This window comes from Mytilus edulis, chromosome 7 (genome assembly GCF_963676685.1).
Source record: "Mytilus edulis chromosome 7, xbMytEdul2.2, whole genome shotgun sequence".
NCBI lineage: Eukaryota > Metazoa > Mollusca > Bivalvia > Mytilida > Mytilidae > Mytilus > Mytilus edulis.
The window spans coordinates 47,897,852-47,915,412 of NC_092350.1; the positions used below are offsets into that span (position 1 = coordinate 47,897,852).

Genomic DNA, 17,561 nt, shown 5'->3' on the forward strand with positions numbered 1-17,561 from the left:
GTTATATAATTTGAATTTATACTTAATTTTTTGCGTTTGCCCTACGCTGTTTTTGCGAATTGCCCCACCAATATATTTGGATTACATTCCTTACACTGGTTTCAAATTGTCGTTATTGTCCATTAACCAAGAAACCCTTGTTTTTGCTCTTTTTGCCTCTAATTCCTAAACGGTTTGAGCCATAACCCCTCCCCCACCCACCCCTCCAAGCAATTCATAACCATCCCTTTGTGGTATGGAAAGTTGTGGTATAATTTCAGAGAGATTCATACATGCACTTAATGACTGGAAACTACGAACATGTTAATTTATTTTGACCCCCTTTTTTACCCCTTATTCCTAAACAGTTGAGACCATAACCCCCCAATATCAATCCCAACCTTTCTTTAGCGGTTATAAACCTTGTGTTAAAATTTAATTGATTTCTATTTACTTATACAAAAGTTATTATCCGGAAACCATTTGTCTTCGGCGACGCTGACGACGTGATAGCAATATACGACTATTTTGGTTTTTTTTTTACTTTTTTGCAGTCGTATTAAAACATATAGATTTATACACATGTATAATTGTGCATTTCTGATCATTTAACTCTAAATAAATATCTTCAGATTACTCGGGACTGAAATTAATATATGTTATGACCCAGTATTTTTCAAGGAGAACCAAATATCTGTCAGAAGTATACTGTTCATTGCATTTTTTTTTATTATTTATGTTGGTCAGCGATGTTATTCGAAATAGAATTTTACTTAAACATTTACGATTTTCAATCATATTTTAAAAAGGCATGACACAGCACTGTTTGGTGCAAAATATCTTATGGATTTTATTTTAAAATCCTTTTAAGTACATGTATATAATTCGGATTATGCTATACATAAAAGTAAAAAAGATTCGACAGTTTTCCTATTTTTACCCCGTGAGTGATCCATATAAATGAGAAAGAAGCCACACAGAAACAATCAAGATCCATTGTCAAATGTAACTTTCCAGATAACGAAAAAAATATTCAGATATGAAATTTTCAACCTCTTACATTGATCCTAACATGGGATATGGGGAAAAAATGGTAGCAAAAATAACAGAAATCCCCAGACTATAGACAAGCTTGTATGTGAGAAGATTTCACAGTACAACAATAGTTCTTCAATTATATATTGACATACTATCCATTGTGTTTTATATCATATAAACTAATGTTTAAATACTATGCTAGATTAACTGACATTGAAGTTGGAAACAACCCAAAATTTGATTTATTAAAATCTGCATTCATTGAAGATAAAAAATTGTATACACAAAAGAGCTCTTGCTGGGTACAATCATTACATAAACTAAAAAAGTTAATCAACTTTGATTCACTTCAAATATCACATAATGTGTTTGAGGACTCACTAAAAAACTTTTATAAATGCAAGATTTTGGGTCAACTTGAGCATATCAAATCTAATAACACAGGTAAACTAAGATTTTATAGTAAAATGTGCTCATCTTTTGACTTAAAAGCTTACTTAAGATTTGATATTAAGAAATATGATAGATCACTGCTTACAAAAATTAGAATAAGTGCACATTCACTTGCAATTGAAACTGGGAGATATAGCAAACCAAAAATTTTAGCAAGTGAAAGATACTGCAAACTTTGTAAAGATAAAGTTGAAGATGAAGTTCATTTTCTTTTATATTGTCCTCTATATAAAGACCTTCGAGAGAAGTTTGATATTTTCAATAACCTTAATAATGATGATGATATTAAATCAACGATTTATTTACTTAACCCAGTAAATCTGGTGACACCAGACAAATATGTAATTATTTAAGTCAAGCTTTTGAACTTCGTAATAAAAATCTAATGTCAGTTGGTCTACCATAAGTATAATACTGTGTAATACTGTGATATTATATATATAATTAGTACTTGAAATGTTTCTTTATGTTGTATTTGCATAAATTGTCATGTTTAATGTGTTTGTATCTTGGAATACGCATTGTATCATATGTGCTTTGTCCAATAAAATATTTGAATTTGAATTTGAAATACTAACGAGTATCGGGTCACGTTTGTTGCGTTTTATAGGGTTTTATGACGTACATCGTTTTATATGCATTTAGTTTCAACCATAAGTACTAAATAAATGCTTATTACATAATGGAGTTTAAAGTACGTAGTTAACAGATAATTGTTCTTAGTCAACAATTTAATTACTAACCCCAAGAGTGACTGTGGACCGTGTATAGAAATATGGTCACTTGGTCTTCTCCCGACCGGCAGTAAAACGTTTGTCGAAGTGGGGCGTCCGTTTGGCTGTGCGGGATGTATCAAGTTCGCAGTCACGTCCGGTCAGAAGGGGGACGTTAATACCCGATGCCTCGTGTAAGGAGAGTGCCACGCTCTTTGCACGTTAAGAACACTTGCAACAACTCTTTGAGGGGTCCGTAGGTGGCCTGTTGCAAGGCAAAATTTCTGTCCCTATCCAATATACCCTCATTTTCCAGTGGCAGTCCACATTTCTCCGACCATCATCCCAGATGGCCTCTATTGTATCAACCTACCTATTGTATTTATTGTGAACTTGTTCTCGTCCTGAATATGCATGAAGTATTTGCCACTGGACGTTAAGCAATCTACAATCAATCAATTACTCATTTGGCAACTCCTCGTGATCACTTGAAGTCATTTCTAAGTTGTGTATTTCTTAGTGTACCAAATATTTTTGTATATGATATTTAGTGCAGCTCTAGGTTTCTTGACGAATTGGGCGATATTCAAAATGGAGATAAACTTCAAAAAAAAATATTATCACCTGACCAATCAAGCTAGTTTTCGACTGAATACTACTCTTTCTGCATGGTAGGGTTTCAAGGATGTAGTGTAATACCAGCGGATTCTAGTTAACAGAGCTATGTGCCCTCTTATAGAAACCAGACAAGGAAATATGTGTTTCAATATAGAGCTTCCTGTTAAGTTTGTAAACCAAGCAGTCCAGTCTCTGGGATCAAAAGAGTTATGATCTGTTTCTTGTTTTTTTTTATCCACTTATAATGTTAATAAATGGGATGATTTTTTGATGTTACAATGCACTATAGCTTCCTTATAACATTTTCTTGTTGGAAATTAATGACAATTTTCCTGTTAAAATTCTAAAGAGAATAAAATCTGTCCTGTTTGAGTTGTCTGTTTGGCTGAACAGAATGTATATATACATAGCTATGTCTGGTCTAAACAAGAACTTCAAAAATCTGAAAGGTTAAGAATATGCAACACTTTCTGGGATATGTTAATTCAATTCCACCACTCCTACAAAATTAACCTCGACTGACAGCTGCTTCTTATTGGCAAATATTGTATATCAAATTGTAAACAAGAGTTGAGCACTTTTTGACTGATTTTTTTATAATTTGTTTTACCTTCTTATGTTGCTCTACCACACTTACATGTATGTCCAAGGTTAGTGTGAGGGTTAAGCACTCACAACCATGTTTAAACACACCACATTCTTTATATGTTAGTAGCCTGTAGTTTAGTGGTTGTCGTTGGTAGATTTCTGTCATGTTTTTTCCTAAATTGCTTTGTTTTGAATAAGCCAGTTAGTTTTTTCAATTGATCTGTTTCATAGGGCCTTTTAAAGCCAACTATTTATTAGTTGGCTATAAAAGCCATACAATTTCTTTTCCCATTGTTGAAGGCTGTACTGGTGCCTCTAACTACTTACAGCCACATCGTTTAAACTATGGTGTATATAGTTGCCTAATTGGTAATCATATTTATCTCAGTTTTATTTGTAATGCTAAACAAGAGGCTCTGAAGAGCCTGTGTCGCTCACCTTGGTCTATGTGCATATGAAACAACATACACAGATGGATTCATGACAGTACTGTGTTTTGGTGATGGTGATGTGTTTGTAGATCTTACTTAACTGACATTCTCGCTTCCTACAATTATCTCTATCTATAATGAACTAATTGGCTCAATTGTAACAGAGGTAAATAATTTGTAAAAAATTTACAAAATTTATGAAATTGTTTTAAATTGACTATAAAGGGCAATAACTCCTTAAAGTGTCAATTGACCACATTGGTCATGTTGACTGTTTGTAGGTCTTACTTTGCTTTAAATTATTGATGTTTGCAGTTTATTACTATCTATCATAATATTGAACATAATTACCAAAAGCTGCAAAAATTATCAGGGGTAGCAATTCAATAGCAGATTGCCTGATTAGTCTGATAATTTCAGGGCAGATAGATGTTAACCTAATTAACCATTTTATCCTGTCAGATTTGCTCTAAATGCTTTGGTTTCAGAGATATGAGCAACAATCTACATTTTACCCCTATGATCTATTTTTAGCCATGATAGCCATCTTGGTTGGTTGGCCAGGTCACCAGACACATTCTTTAAACTAGATACCCCAATGATGATTGTGGACCAGTAGTTTCAGACGAGAAGATTTTTGTAAAAGTTAACATGCAATGACAGATCACCAAGATGAGGGATGGTAGGAGGGGTCCTGATCCCGAAATCCCGGGCTTAAAAACACCAAATCCTGAGGTCCCGAAATTCGAAAAAAAGAATTCCCGGATTCTGGAAGGGTCAATCCCGAAATCCAGAGCTTAAAAATACCCGATCCCAGAGTCCCGATAAAGGTCCTATCCCCCCTCCAAGTGAGGGCCAGGTGAGCTTAAAAGGCTTCACTTATAAAAGGTGTGTTGTTAGTACATTCAACAGTCTTCCAAACTGAACACATTTGTGCATTTCTCGATTCCTTTGTTTGTTTAAATGAATATTATAATAATCATGATAATTTACTAATTTCAAAAAGGAAATTGAGCAACACAGGTCCCTGCACTGCATCAAGTGTGCTAAGAGATTTCTCCACTTGTGACAGATAAATTTTGATATCCAAAGTTTGAGGCTTGGCAATTTTTTCAAATAATAAATTTTTTTGAGTGGAGAAAAAATTGTGATACACAATTAATTATCACAGTGGTGGAATCTGTTTCTTAAATGATTTTTAGATAATATCTAAACAACACGAACAAGGTTCATTTTTCCTTTTCAAAGATTTGCAGAATGTTGTGTTCTTTATATGTGATGTAATCAGGTTTGGTCACCTTTTTCTATGACGTCACAATAGGAATATCTGATGAAATTAAGAAAAGTTGACATCATAATGGAATTTTGACCAAACTCTTTGTAGATAACAAAGTAATCTCCGGAGACGAGAAATATTTTCTCACAAAAATCAAGATATATGTGAAACAAGCATGTAAATTAGAGAAAGTATTGTTACCAAACCCTCTCTGTTACACTTTTTTTTTAACCAAATTACTTTCAAATAATAATTATGATAATGTGATGGTACATTTTAAAATCTCTCTTAAAAAAACAAAAAAAATCAAAAGAAGATATTAAAATTATCTTTACCTTAAAAACAGTAAAAAGCATATTTATAAGATTTCAACAAATGGAAATTTTCTTATAAATACAAAATAACAAGTCATGTTTACGATACACATCTTTCATTGCATTGTTTATTACTTCAGTTAGCTAATGCACAATTAACAAGACGAGTTCATCAAATTCAACTCTTGGATCTTCTTTTAATCTTATTTTGTCACCAAGGATACCAACATACTGAGGAGTACCACTCCTCAATAAGGTTCTCCAGCTTGATCACATTTGCTTATGCCTCCATAATATGTGAATTCTAACATACTCCTAACTTAATAATGTGACTGTTAAGTCATATAATTATCTCTCACTTGGCCAGTGGATGAAGCCTTAGTGTCGCAAAGCAACAGAAATTAAAGATGACTTGATCTTTAGATAAAGATACCATCATATCATCGTTGGTTGCCATTTCATACTTTTTTTTTTATTATTATCAATCAGTTTTATTTCAACTGCTAATATATACTGCCATCTGGGTACTGCCTTTCCATCTCTTTAATTTAGTTTTTTCATCAATGCTTAAAAGGCCTTGTTATCTGAATCCTTATTTCATTTCCTTGTGAATTCTTGTCTATTTCATTTACTTGTATTTTTTTCCAGGTTTCATTTACTTGTAATTTCTTCTCTATTTCAATTACTTGTGAGTTCTCTATTTCATTTACTTGTAAATTCTTCCTGACTTCATTTCCTTGTAATTTCTGTCCGACTTCATTTACTTGTAAATTCTTCACTATTTCATTTCCTTGTGATTTTTTCTCTAATTCATTTACTTGTGAATTCTTCTCTATCATGTCTATTTCATTTCCTTGTATTTTCTTCTCTATTTCATTTACTTGTGAATTCTTCTCTGTTTCATTTCCTTGTAATTTTGTCCCTATTCCATTTACTTGTGACTTTTTCAATATTTCATTTACTCGTAATTTCATCTTTATTTCATTTACTTGTGAATTCTTATCTATTTCATATACTTGTAATTTCGTCTCTATTCCATGAACTTGTAATATCTTCTCTAAGTTTTTATTCTTTGCCTTCAGATCAGTTAACATTGCTGTAAGTTGTTTTAATTTTATAACTTTCTCACTTTCTGTCAAAGCTGTATTTGCCTTGGTACATGTGGTACCTGACAACCAATTTATTTCTTCAGGTGGAACTTTTTTCTTAAGACGATTTTTCCTTTTGTGAAGAGACTTACGATAGACCTGGCAACTTTTACATCTTTCTACTCTTGACAGCAAAGTGCAGTAAGATGATCTTATGGTACTCTTGTAGTGGAAGTTTTTATTATATGCACCCAAATCATCCTCTCTATATCCTGCAAAGGTTGAAGAAGGCTTATTACTATAGTAACCTGGAAAAGGCAAATCCATTTGAAAATCAGGTTCTGGGTTGCCAATACATACTTGGTGGCATGATGCTGTACGGAGCAGCTCCTGTACATGTTGTGTACTTAGAAACTTGACGGGTAGGCCAGGTGTGTCCCATATGGCATGACTCTTTGGTAATTGTACACCATGAACAACTATTTCAGCTTGAAAATTGTCATAAATGGTTATGCACGTTTTGACTGTTGGATTATCTGTGTCATACAAATCAACATACCGTACATACTTTGACCTTTTCACCAATTCAAAAGGGCCGTGTTCATTTAAATTTTGCTCACAGTCTTTTTTAAGCATATCAAACAAGTGTTTAGATTTTTCAAGCACAAATTCAACCACATTAATGTTTGGTTGGTAAAGGTAACTATGGTCTAAAGCAACATAAAACTGGTGCCCTTCACTATCAACCATATCTATTCTATTATCCTCACTGGTACCATGGTGAACATTTGGAACTTCCCCTAACTTTTTGTATTTGTCATCTCTACTGCACAAACTTGTAATTGTAGTATGATGAGTATTTGGAATATTCCAGAACTTATGGTATTTGCCTAAAAAAAGACATTATAAATGTTATAACAAGTATAGTATAAATAAATACTGTAAATTCAGAAATTATAGCGATATTTTTATTATTGGGAAAAATGCAATAGGGTTATAATCACAATAATTAAAACTCGCATTTTAAATTTTTTTATATGAATTAAACAGGATTTTTCTAAATATCGCAAAAATTAAAATTGCGTTTTAGTCTAAAATGTCAAAATCAAAATCCCAATAATAAATGCACGCAATAATTTCTGAATTTACAGTATTCATTTTAATATAAAAATTGTATATATATTTACAGCGAAATATAGGTCGAAAGGGACCAGGTGTTGATACATGTAATTACAATCACTTATTGATATAATGTTTAATATCATAAAACACATGTCACTATAATAAAAGATTTGGTATTGGAATTTGTGTTGGTATCGTATACAATTTCCATGAGTACATTTTGGGTGGACACAGGACATTGTGCAATGCTATTATTTTCTATGTTCAGTAAACCATACAATTGGGGTCAAAACCTAGAAGTTATTTGATATATAATTTTGGAATGGAAATGGGGAACATGTCAAAGAGACAATGACCCAACAACCAAAGAGCAGAAAACATCTTAAGACAACTAATGGGTCTTGATTAGAGTGAAAAATTACTACACACAGAGGTGGGTTTCAGGTAGCCTCTAAACAAAACTTGTAAAAGATCAATTCATAATTGACATGAAGTGTACTAGTTTTAAGTTGATATGACTTCAACTTTATTATAAATAGTTATCCACTTGTATGTTTGTCCATCTGATGAGTTAAGCCTTTTTCAACTGATTTTTATAGTTCGTTCTTATGTTGTACTGTTATACCACTGTCCCAGGTTAGGGGGAGGGTTGGGATCCCGCTAACATGTTTAACCCTGCCACATTATTTATGTATGTGCCTGTCCCAAGTCAGGAGCCTGTAATTCAGTGGTTGTCGTTTGTTTATGTGTTACATATTTGTTTTTCGTTCATTTTTTTTACATAAATAAGGTCATTAGTTTTCTCGTTTGAATACATTGTCTTATCTGGGCCTTTTATAGCTCACTATGCGGTATGGGCTTTGCTCATTGTTGAAGGCTGTACGGTGACCTATAGGTGTTAATGTCTGTGTCATTTTTGGTCTTTTGTGGATAGTTGTCTCATTGGCAATCATACCACATCTTCTTTTTTTATATCAAAGGTTCCAGGATTATAACCTTAAACTAACTTGACCAAAAACTGTCAGATTATATTGTATAGATTATGCATAGAAATTGGAAATAAACGAATATTATCAAATACAAATTTGAAAAATTGAAATCAGATAAAGATGGGTTTTCTGGAGGGCTTCCCTTCAGTTCCTTACACAGGAAGTTCAGAAGCCTAAAACTTGCAAAAATAGTGCACACCTGTAAGCATATTAATACTGATGTTAAATATTACTGAAATTTACATAAGAATTGACTCCTTCCAGTTTCAGGTCCAGTTAAAGAAAAAATCGTAAATAGTCTTGAAAATTCTGTATTTTTGGTCTAAATGATCTTCTGCTGAACCCAGATCCCAGATCAGATCCACTCCCAACTAACAAATGATTTTTTTTAATTTTTTTTTATGGATTAGTTATTTTGGGTCCACTCTAAACATGCAAAATACAGATCTTCATCATCACAAAAAAATCTTGAAAATTTAACGCTTTTAGCACTTGATAACAAACTTAGGGCAAAAAGCGTTAAATTTTGACGATTTTCCGTCTTTATTTCTTGACCCGTGAAGATCCACATTTCTTTGAGGTACTGTCCAAATTTTAGATTTTAAGTTTCCGAGTTTAAAGGCAGGGGGTTTAATTATCAATCAAATGCTGACAAGATTATCAATTAAAGAAAGCAACTTTCCAACTAAGCAAATTCTTTATCAAGTCATTTACATACAAGTATATGATATATTAACCTTCAACATGTGCAACTTTAATGTTCTCTGCAACCAACTGATGATTCTCATGCAAACACACTTCATCAGTAACAGTATCTTCAACAATATGATTGTCAAGCAAATCTGAAAAAAAATTAAAAAGACCAATTAGTCCCTGTTAGTCTATATAACCACCATTCTGTCAATTTATGTTAAATATTTCAAAATAATTCTATGACCATAATAATAACATGAATAAGAGAACAGAGTTCCAATGTTCCCTGTGTTGCAATATAATTGATCTGTCCAAGGTACAAGTGCAGTAACTACAAAAAACACTTTTTTTTGTTCTTGAAACAATCTAAAATGATCTTGGAGAAACGAAGTCTTCAGAGCAAATACAATTTAAATTAAATGTGAATTCATTATAATTAATATTTCCAAGAGACGTAACTAGTTGAAAACATTTGATCAGTACTTATTTTCAAAAGTGTCAAAGACATTGCTGATATAAACCTATGATATAACATTCATGAAATTCTGACCAGAATTGAACACATAAAAGCCCTAACAATGCAATTTTCCACAGTCAATGTTTCCAAAGTGCACATCTCTTAAAAAAAAAATAATCAGCACTGACTAATTCTAACTTGGCAAAAATATTGATAAAAATTTCATAAAAATTGGTCATCAAAGACAATAAGGGACATAACTCTAAAACATATTGATACACAATGATTTTCAAGACAATGCTGATAAAAAACTTTGATATAAGTTTCATAAAAATCTGTATAATTCAAAAAATTTTGCTGCTGTAAATTTTACCATCAGTATCAAGAACTTCATTATCTGGACACTCTAGTTTAACTGAAATGTCTGAAGAGGTAATCAACGTATCTGTGGGTCTCTCCCTAACCATGTGTACTGAAATACAAATGAGAATTTCTTTTAATAATTTTATGAACTCAACATTTCTGTATAAGCAATAAATATATTCAATGAGTATTTAGTTAATAACATAAACAGTATGCTTTGCATGAGGGAGATCCATTTTTAATTTTGAATAATTTTTTCCAAATTTTTGTATTAAACAGGAAATCCATGTTGGCTAGAAGCACAAACTAGCATTAGCCTTTTTGACAGTGTCCAATATCTATCTAGTGTGTATTCAGAATTCTCCATAGTTAAATTTTAGAAGTTAAATCAAAATGTCTTGCTAAAGTTAGTTTCTTGGCTGAAATATTTTTTTCATTTATATAGGGTTGAAGAGAGCAAAAAAAATAAATTCATACTATAGAATAAATGGCTAAATTTAGGTATTTATCACATCTATAAATTTTACCATCAGTATCCTGGATTTCATTATCTGGACACTCTAGTTTAACTGTAATATCTGAAGAGGTAATCAACGTCTCTGTGGGTCTCTCACTAACCATGTGTACTAAAATAAAGATTGATACATACTGTTAAATATTCTTTTACTCATGAAACATATGTACAACTCTGCTTAGTAATTAATGAATTATTACAATAAATGAATATTGAGCTCAACTAATATAGCTTTTATGTGACAGTGAACAATATCTATCTAGTATGTGTTCAAAAATCTTTAAGGAATGACTGTAATATTTTTTCTGTCTATGAAGAAATAACATAAAAAATGTGGTGCACACTGAATAATGCGCGTAGCGGGTTATTTAACAGTGTGCACCACATTTTTTATGTTATTTCGAATAGACAGAAAAAATATTAGTCATTTCTTATAATTTAATTTTAAATTCCATTAATTTTAAACTGTAGAAAACCATGAAAAAACATTGATGACGTCACGGTCACATGACTAAATTATTTCTATGGGCTCATAACAAAATAACATCAGCCAATCAGAAGACGGGTTACATCCAAAATTAAATTATTCATAATTAAAGTTAAGAATTTTAAGTTACTTTTTTTTTTAAAGTAAACGCAACATGTCTTGCTTTTATTTACATGTAGTTGCTTGGCTGAAAATTTCTTCATTATATATATAGTGCTAGGAATGGACGGAGCAAATCATTCATTAAATATTTGATATGAATGAATTTATGATCGTTTCATTTTAAGGATTATTGTCTTAATCTAGGTTTTTATCCAGTCTGACATAAAATTTTCAAATGCAACATTATTTTTTTATTTGGTTTATAAAGAAAATTTAGAAACTTGAGGTTACATTGTTCCTAAAGCTTGCACACAGATGAAAATTGCACACAGATAAAAAGAGTGGAATATTTGATTAGTAGTTATTTACCTTTATGCAATGAAATATTATGTGAAATTTTGTCTATAGTCATGATAGTACTGGATAGGATAAAACTTTACTCATGCCAAGTCTTTCTTCATTGAAACAAAGAGAAATACATGTAAGGGAAATCAATGGTGGGTATTACACCTTAGTCATATGAAACGAGTGACTGGTGAAAAATAATTTTTATCCAATTCTTGAACCAATGCATGTTTTTTTCCTAAACTTAGTCTTCTGTGCACGATTTTATCATCTTTTAGGTAACCACATTGTATAAATGGCAATTTTTTCCTCCCTCTGTCTGTTATGAAGTGAAAATATGGCAGCTCTTAAATGTCATCTTTAGAAGCCGAAGTTTACGGATTGACACCTTATAGTAAACAACCAACAATTAAACTTGGATATTGAGCACCTGTTTAACATGTACAATCAGATAATAGTTTATTATAAGGACAGATCCATGCGTTACTTGGGATCACTGGATTTTTACGAGAGGGTCACGCTGAGGTCACTTTGCATACAGAAAATATATCTGCGAATTACTTCAAGTTCCTGGAAGCAAACAATTCAAATAAAGTAAATTTCTTCTAAATATGATCAAGTAAAAGTATATGTACATAAGTTTTATAATGAAAACTATACATTTAGTTATAAACAAGAATGTGTCCTCAGTACACGAATGCCCCACTCGCACTATCATTTTCCATGTTCAGTGTACCGTGAAATTGGGGTAAAAACTCTAATTTGGCATTAAAATTAGAAAGATCATATCATAGGGAACATGTGTACTAAGTTTGAAGTCGATTGGACTTCAACTTCATCAAAAACTACCTTGACCAAAAACTTTAACCTGAAGCGGGACAGACGGACGAACGGACAGACAGACAGACAGACGGACGAACGGACGGACAGACGCACAGACCAGAAAACATAATGCCCCTCTACTATCGTAGGTGGGGCATAAAAACATATATATGCATTATTTTTTCTAATTTGAGGTTTCATATGACTTTAAGGATTAATGTCTAATAAAATTAAGTATTTATCTAGTCATAAATTTTTGCATCTATAAAATTTACCATCAGTATTATGGAATTCATTATCTGCATAACACTCTAGTTTCAATGAACTGTTTGTAGAAGTGATCAACCTGTCTTTGGATCCCTCACTGATCATGCGTACTAAAATAGAGATGGAAACAAAAAGTTAAATACTTAATTTATCAACATGCACAAGTAAGTACAACTCTATATAATTAGTACATTTTTAATAAATACATTAAAAGAATATTTAACTAGAATAATCATGATTGTTAAAATAAAAATAAAGCATGAAATTAAAGAATTTATTTCTTAAACAAATGCTAACAATATCAACTTTTGATAAGTTTAAATATCTAAAGGCTCTTAAGAGCCGGTGTCGCTCACCTTGGTCTATGCATGTGCATATTAAACAAAAGACACAGATGGATTAATAACAAAATTGCGTTTTGGTGATGGTGATGTGTATGTAGATCTTACTTTACTGAATATTCTTGCTACTTACAATTATCTCTATCTATAATGAACTTGGCCCATTACATAACTAGTTACAGAGGAAAATATTTTTAAAATTTACAAAAATTTACAAAATTTATGAAAAATGTTAAAAATTGACTGTAAAGGGCAATACCTCCATAAGGGGTCAACTGACCATTTTCATCATGTTGATTTATTTGTAGATCTTACTTTGCTGAACATTATTGCTGTTTACAGTTTATCTCTATCTATAATAATATTCAAGATAATAACCAAAAGTGGCAAAATTTCCTTGAAATTACCAATAAAGGGGTAGCAACCCAACAACAGGTTTTCCGACTCATCTGAAAATTTCAGGGCAGATAGATTTTGACTTGATTAACAATTCTAATACTGTCAGATTTGCTCTAAATGCTTTGGTTTCAGAGTTAATAGCCAAAATCTATATTTTACCCCTTTGTTCTATTTTTAGCCAAAGCGCCCATCTTGGTTGGCTGGCCGGGTCAACGGACACATTTTTCAAACTACATACCCTAATAACGATTGTGAACAAGTTTGGTTAAATTTGACTTAGTAGTTTCAGAGGAGAAGATTTTTGTAAAAGATTACAAAAATTTACGAAAAATTGTTGAAAATTGACTATAAAGGGCAATAACTCCTTAAGGTGTCAATTGATCATGTTGTCAGACTTATTTGTAGATCTTACTTTACTGAACATTATTGCTGTTCACAGTTTACCTATATATCTAAAATAATATTAAGGAGTTATTGCCCTTTATAATCAATTTTTAACCATTTTTCGTAAATCTTACTCATCTTTTACAAAAATCTTCTCCTCTGAAACAACTTGGCCAAATTTAACCAAACTTGGCTATAATCATCATTCCGGTATCTAGTTAAAACAAGAGGCTCAAGAGCCTGTCTTGCTCACCTTGGTCTATGCTGAGACTACTATAACACAGAGATTGGTCACTACCGATTTATCGTGTAGTGTGAGACTCCACTTTTTCAGCTACGTTAATATAACGTAGTTTCGTATTTAACCGTAGTTTCGTATTTAACAGTAGCAGACGACATATATCACCACCTAATCACCGAGACTACTATAATTGTCTATATCAGTATATATAAAATTTTGGAATCACTTGAAGTGCCTCAGACGAAGCCACCTTAGAGATGGGGTACACCTGAATGACAAAGGGAATGAAGCATTTTTCTTCAGCATTAGACATGCAATGAACTCAGTGACCTATGTATAAAGTAAAGGATATTACAGTAAACCTTATTCATTGGTATTCAAAGTCAGCAAATATTTAAATGTTATCATGTTGAAAAATAAACTTACCAATTTTATGCTTCGGTTCTTTTTTCTGATGGCTGTTCTTTTTCGGTCGTCCCAAACGGGATTTCTTTCGGAGAGGCATTCCTACAATAAATAAAATTATAATCAGTAACATTCAAAACTTACTTATGCTTCTAGACTATAAACATGATAAATGAATACTCAGAATAGGGTCTGCAACTTTACTTAAACAAACTAATAGCCATGTATCTGTATCCTATGAATTTCTGCCAATATAGGCACACCTCCGTTATAAGATAAGATAAGATAACTTTATTAGCACTAACACATTGACAATAAATGGTTATGGCAACAAATTAAAGACTAACTACAATAACATATATATACAATGAAGGAGTGACAGTGGATAATTATGAGAGAAATATATAAAAAAATAAATGAGAAGCATATACATTATTACAAAAATCAAGTATTTTTTAATAATGAGTTTCTCACCAACAAGCATTCATTCAAATAGTTGACAACAATTTTTAATATTGTTTGGGAATTACTATTTAGAATTGATATAAGTAAGTTATATGATAAGGAAGAAAATTTGTTGTTCAATAGAACATTATTTAATTTTTTAATAAGGTTATCTCTCACATATTTATAGGAGGAACATTTTAAAAGAAAGTGAAGTTCATCTTCAATGTCTCCATTATTACAGCAAAGACATACCCTATTCTGCTTTGGTATTTTTAGATATCGCCCTCTTTCAATAGATAAAGTATGAGCACTTAACCTCAATTTACATAATGTTGATCTATCACTTTTGGATTTGCATTGATCAACATACGAGGGTCTTTTATTTGGTTTATAAAGTATATTAAAAAAGTTCATTTTTTTATTTTGATTGATGTCAGTCTCTTGCTTTTGGAAGGCTATATCATTGATTCTCTCTTGAATGTGTTTTAAATACATCTTAATATCAATAGGATTTAGATTAATAAAATGAAAACCAAGTCTTGAAAGGAGATTTTTCATATTTATTATCCAAGAGTTATTTTTTTCAGTTGCTTTATATATTTTTAGGGCAAGTGAATTATTTGATTCAAGTATATGAAGCCAATATTTTATTGCTGAAAATTCTATTCTGGTATATAAAGGCAATCTATTTAGCTCGGCTAAACATGCAGCATTTGATGCTTTACAATGTATTCCTAGAATTTCTTTAATAAATTTATACTGCAAGTGTTCAAAGGGATCTGAATCCCTGTGTTGTTTGCCTATTCCCCATACTTCACTACCGTATAGAGCAATAGGCACAACTAGGGAGTCAAATAATTTTTCTAACAGCTTGCATTGGTTATTTAGTCCAATTGTTTTTTTTATTTTAAAAAGTGCTTTTCTACCCTTTTCAACAAGCAATGAGCTGCACAGATTTAGATTTCCTGTGTGCTGTAGTGTCATGCCAAGGTAGCAGTATGATTTGACAGTTTCCAGGAATTCGTTATTATATTTAAAAAAATTATTATGGGTTTTCCCATTTGAGTTAAATATAATGACTTTTGATTTGTTTATGTTGACTTCTAGTTTCCAGCATTTACAAAAATCACTAAAAACATTTAAAGCTGTTTGTAGTCCCTTTTCAGAATTTGATAATAAAACTATATCATCTGCAAATAAAAGGGAATTTATTGTTGTATCTCCAATTACAATGGGATCTGTATTAGCATCTTGGAGACTTTTTACTAAATTATTTATGTAAAGATTAAATAATAAAGGACTGAGAACATCTCCCTGTTTAACGCCACGGTTGGAGATAAATTCTTCACTGAGACCATTTTGGAATTTAATTCTACATGTAGTATCGTCATACATAGAATGAATTATATTAAAAAGTTTACAGGGTAATTTAAGTTCTAAAAGGATATAAAATAATCCATTTCTCCAAACTGTGTCAAAGGCCTTTCTGAGATCAACAAAGGCAGCAAACACCTTCTGTTTCTTATTTTTCTTTTGTTCTATAATAGATTTCAAGGTGAATATGTGATCTGAGGTACGGGATTTTTCTTTAAATCCAATTTGGTTTTCACTAATAATGTTGTGTTCATTCATGAATTTTGTAATTCTCATATATATAATTTTATTGAATAATTTTCCAAGATTGGAGGTTATAGAAATACCTCTGTAATTTGAAGGGTCTAGCTTATTGCCCTTTTTGTGTATTAATGAAATGAAACTTTCATTCCATACCTTAGGAAATGTTCCTTTTTTGAAAATTAGGTTAAATAATTTAGTTAAAGGGTCAACTAGTACAGGTATACCATATTTAATCATTTCATTTGAAATCAAGTCCTTTGCACTGGATTTGCCATTTTTTAAGGTTTTAGAGGCTTTGATTATTTCATCTGATGTTATTGGTTGGTTATATGACATATTTATATTATTGTTTTTTAGTGCAGTTATTAGCTCATCTAATTTTTTAAGGATAGTTTTGTGAAATTTATTGTCCTTTGGTTGAGCCTCACAAGAATTTAAATTTTTGAAGAAGTTATAGAATGTTTGCTCGTCCAGTTTTTCAGTAGTATTATTTTCTGATGCTCGTTTCAATTTATTAAGTAAGTCCCAGAAGGATTTTGGGTCACTTTTGATATTATTGGACAGATCAGAACATATTTTATTCTTGTATAATTTTTCTTCTTGTTTACATTTTCGCCTCAATTTTGAGCGATAAGAGTAGTATTCTTTTCTGTAAGCTCCATTAAATGGAAATTTATTTATAAGAAAGGCATAGTGCTTAACAGTTTTATATAAGTCATCACATGAACCTGAAAACCAGGGTTTTCTTTTTGGTTTATTTGTTTGCTTTTTAAGGCGCCCTTTGATAAATTTGGCCGAAGCCAAAGCTGTTTCTTGAAGAATTGTGTTTAAGTCATTAACAGCCTCATTACAATTTAAGTATTTTGTACATAGAAATTTCCTGAGTTTGGTACTTGTATTTTTATCCTGTATTAGTGTAGAGTAACGATTTATAGCTTCTGAATCCCATAAAAATTTACCTGGGAGTGGTTTTAAATATGCTTGTTGGGTTTTAGTATTGTCATAAAAAGATGTTAACAAGCTACAGCTTATTGCACAATGATCTGATAATGTTGTAAAGTCATGCAC

The 17,561-nt window shown here is 31.5% G+C and overlaps 1 protein-coding gene across 4 annotated transcripts in view; it reads right to left on the bottom strand.

Moving 5' to 3' along the window:
- Positions 1 to 17,561, bottom strand: part of LOC139481658 (glutamine amidotransferase-like class 1 domain-containing protein 1) — a 53,802-nt gene that overhangs the window by 29,934 nt on the left and 6,307 nt on the right. For 2 of the 4 annotated variants that reach the window (XM_071265107.1, XM_071265106.1), the window contains exons 2-7: positions 14,451 to 14,531; positions 12,668 to 12,769; positions 10,650 to 10,748; positions 10,133 to 10,231; positions 9,347 to 9,451; positions 5,411 to 7,388 (exon numbers count right to left, since the gene is read on the bottom strand). In XM_071265107.1, the coding sequence (XP_071121208.1) occupies positions 5,971 to 7,388; positions 9,347 to 9,451; positions 10,133 to 10,231; positions 10,650 to 10,748; positions 12,668 to 12,769; positions 14,451 to 14,529 (1,902 nt within the window). In that variant the 5' untranslated portion in view covers positions 14,530 to 14,531 and the 3' untranslated portion in view covers positions 5,411 to 5,970. Of the gene's footprint in view, positions 1 to 5,410; positions 7,389 to 9,346; positions 9,452 to 10,132; positions 10,232 to 10,649; positions 10,749 to 12,667; positions 12,770 to 14,450; positions 14,532 to 17,561 lie in introns of those variants that run through there. The other 2 variants (XM_071265109.1, XM_071265108.1) reach the window with 1 other exon arrangement.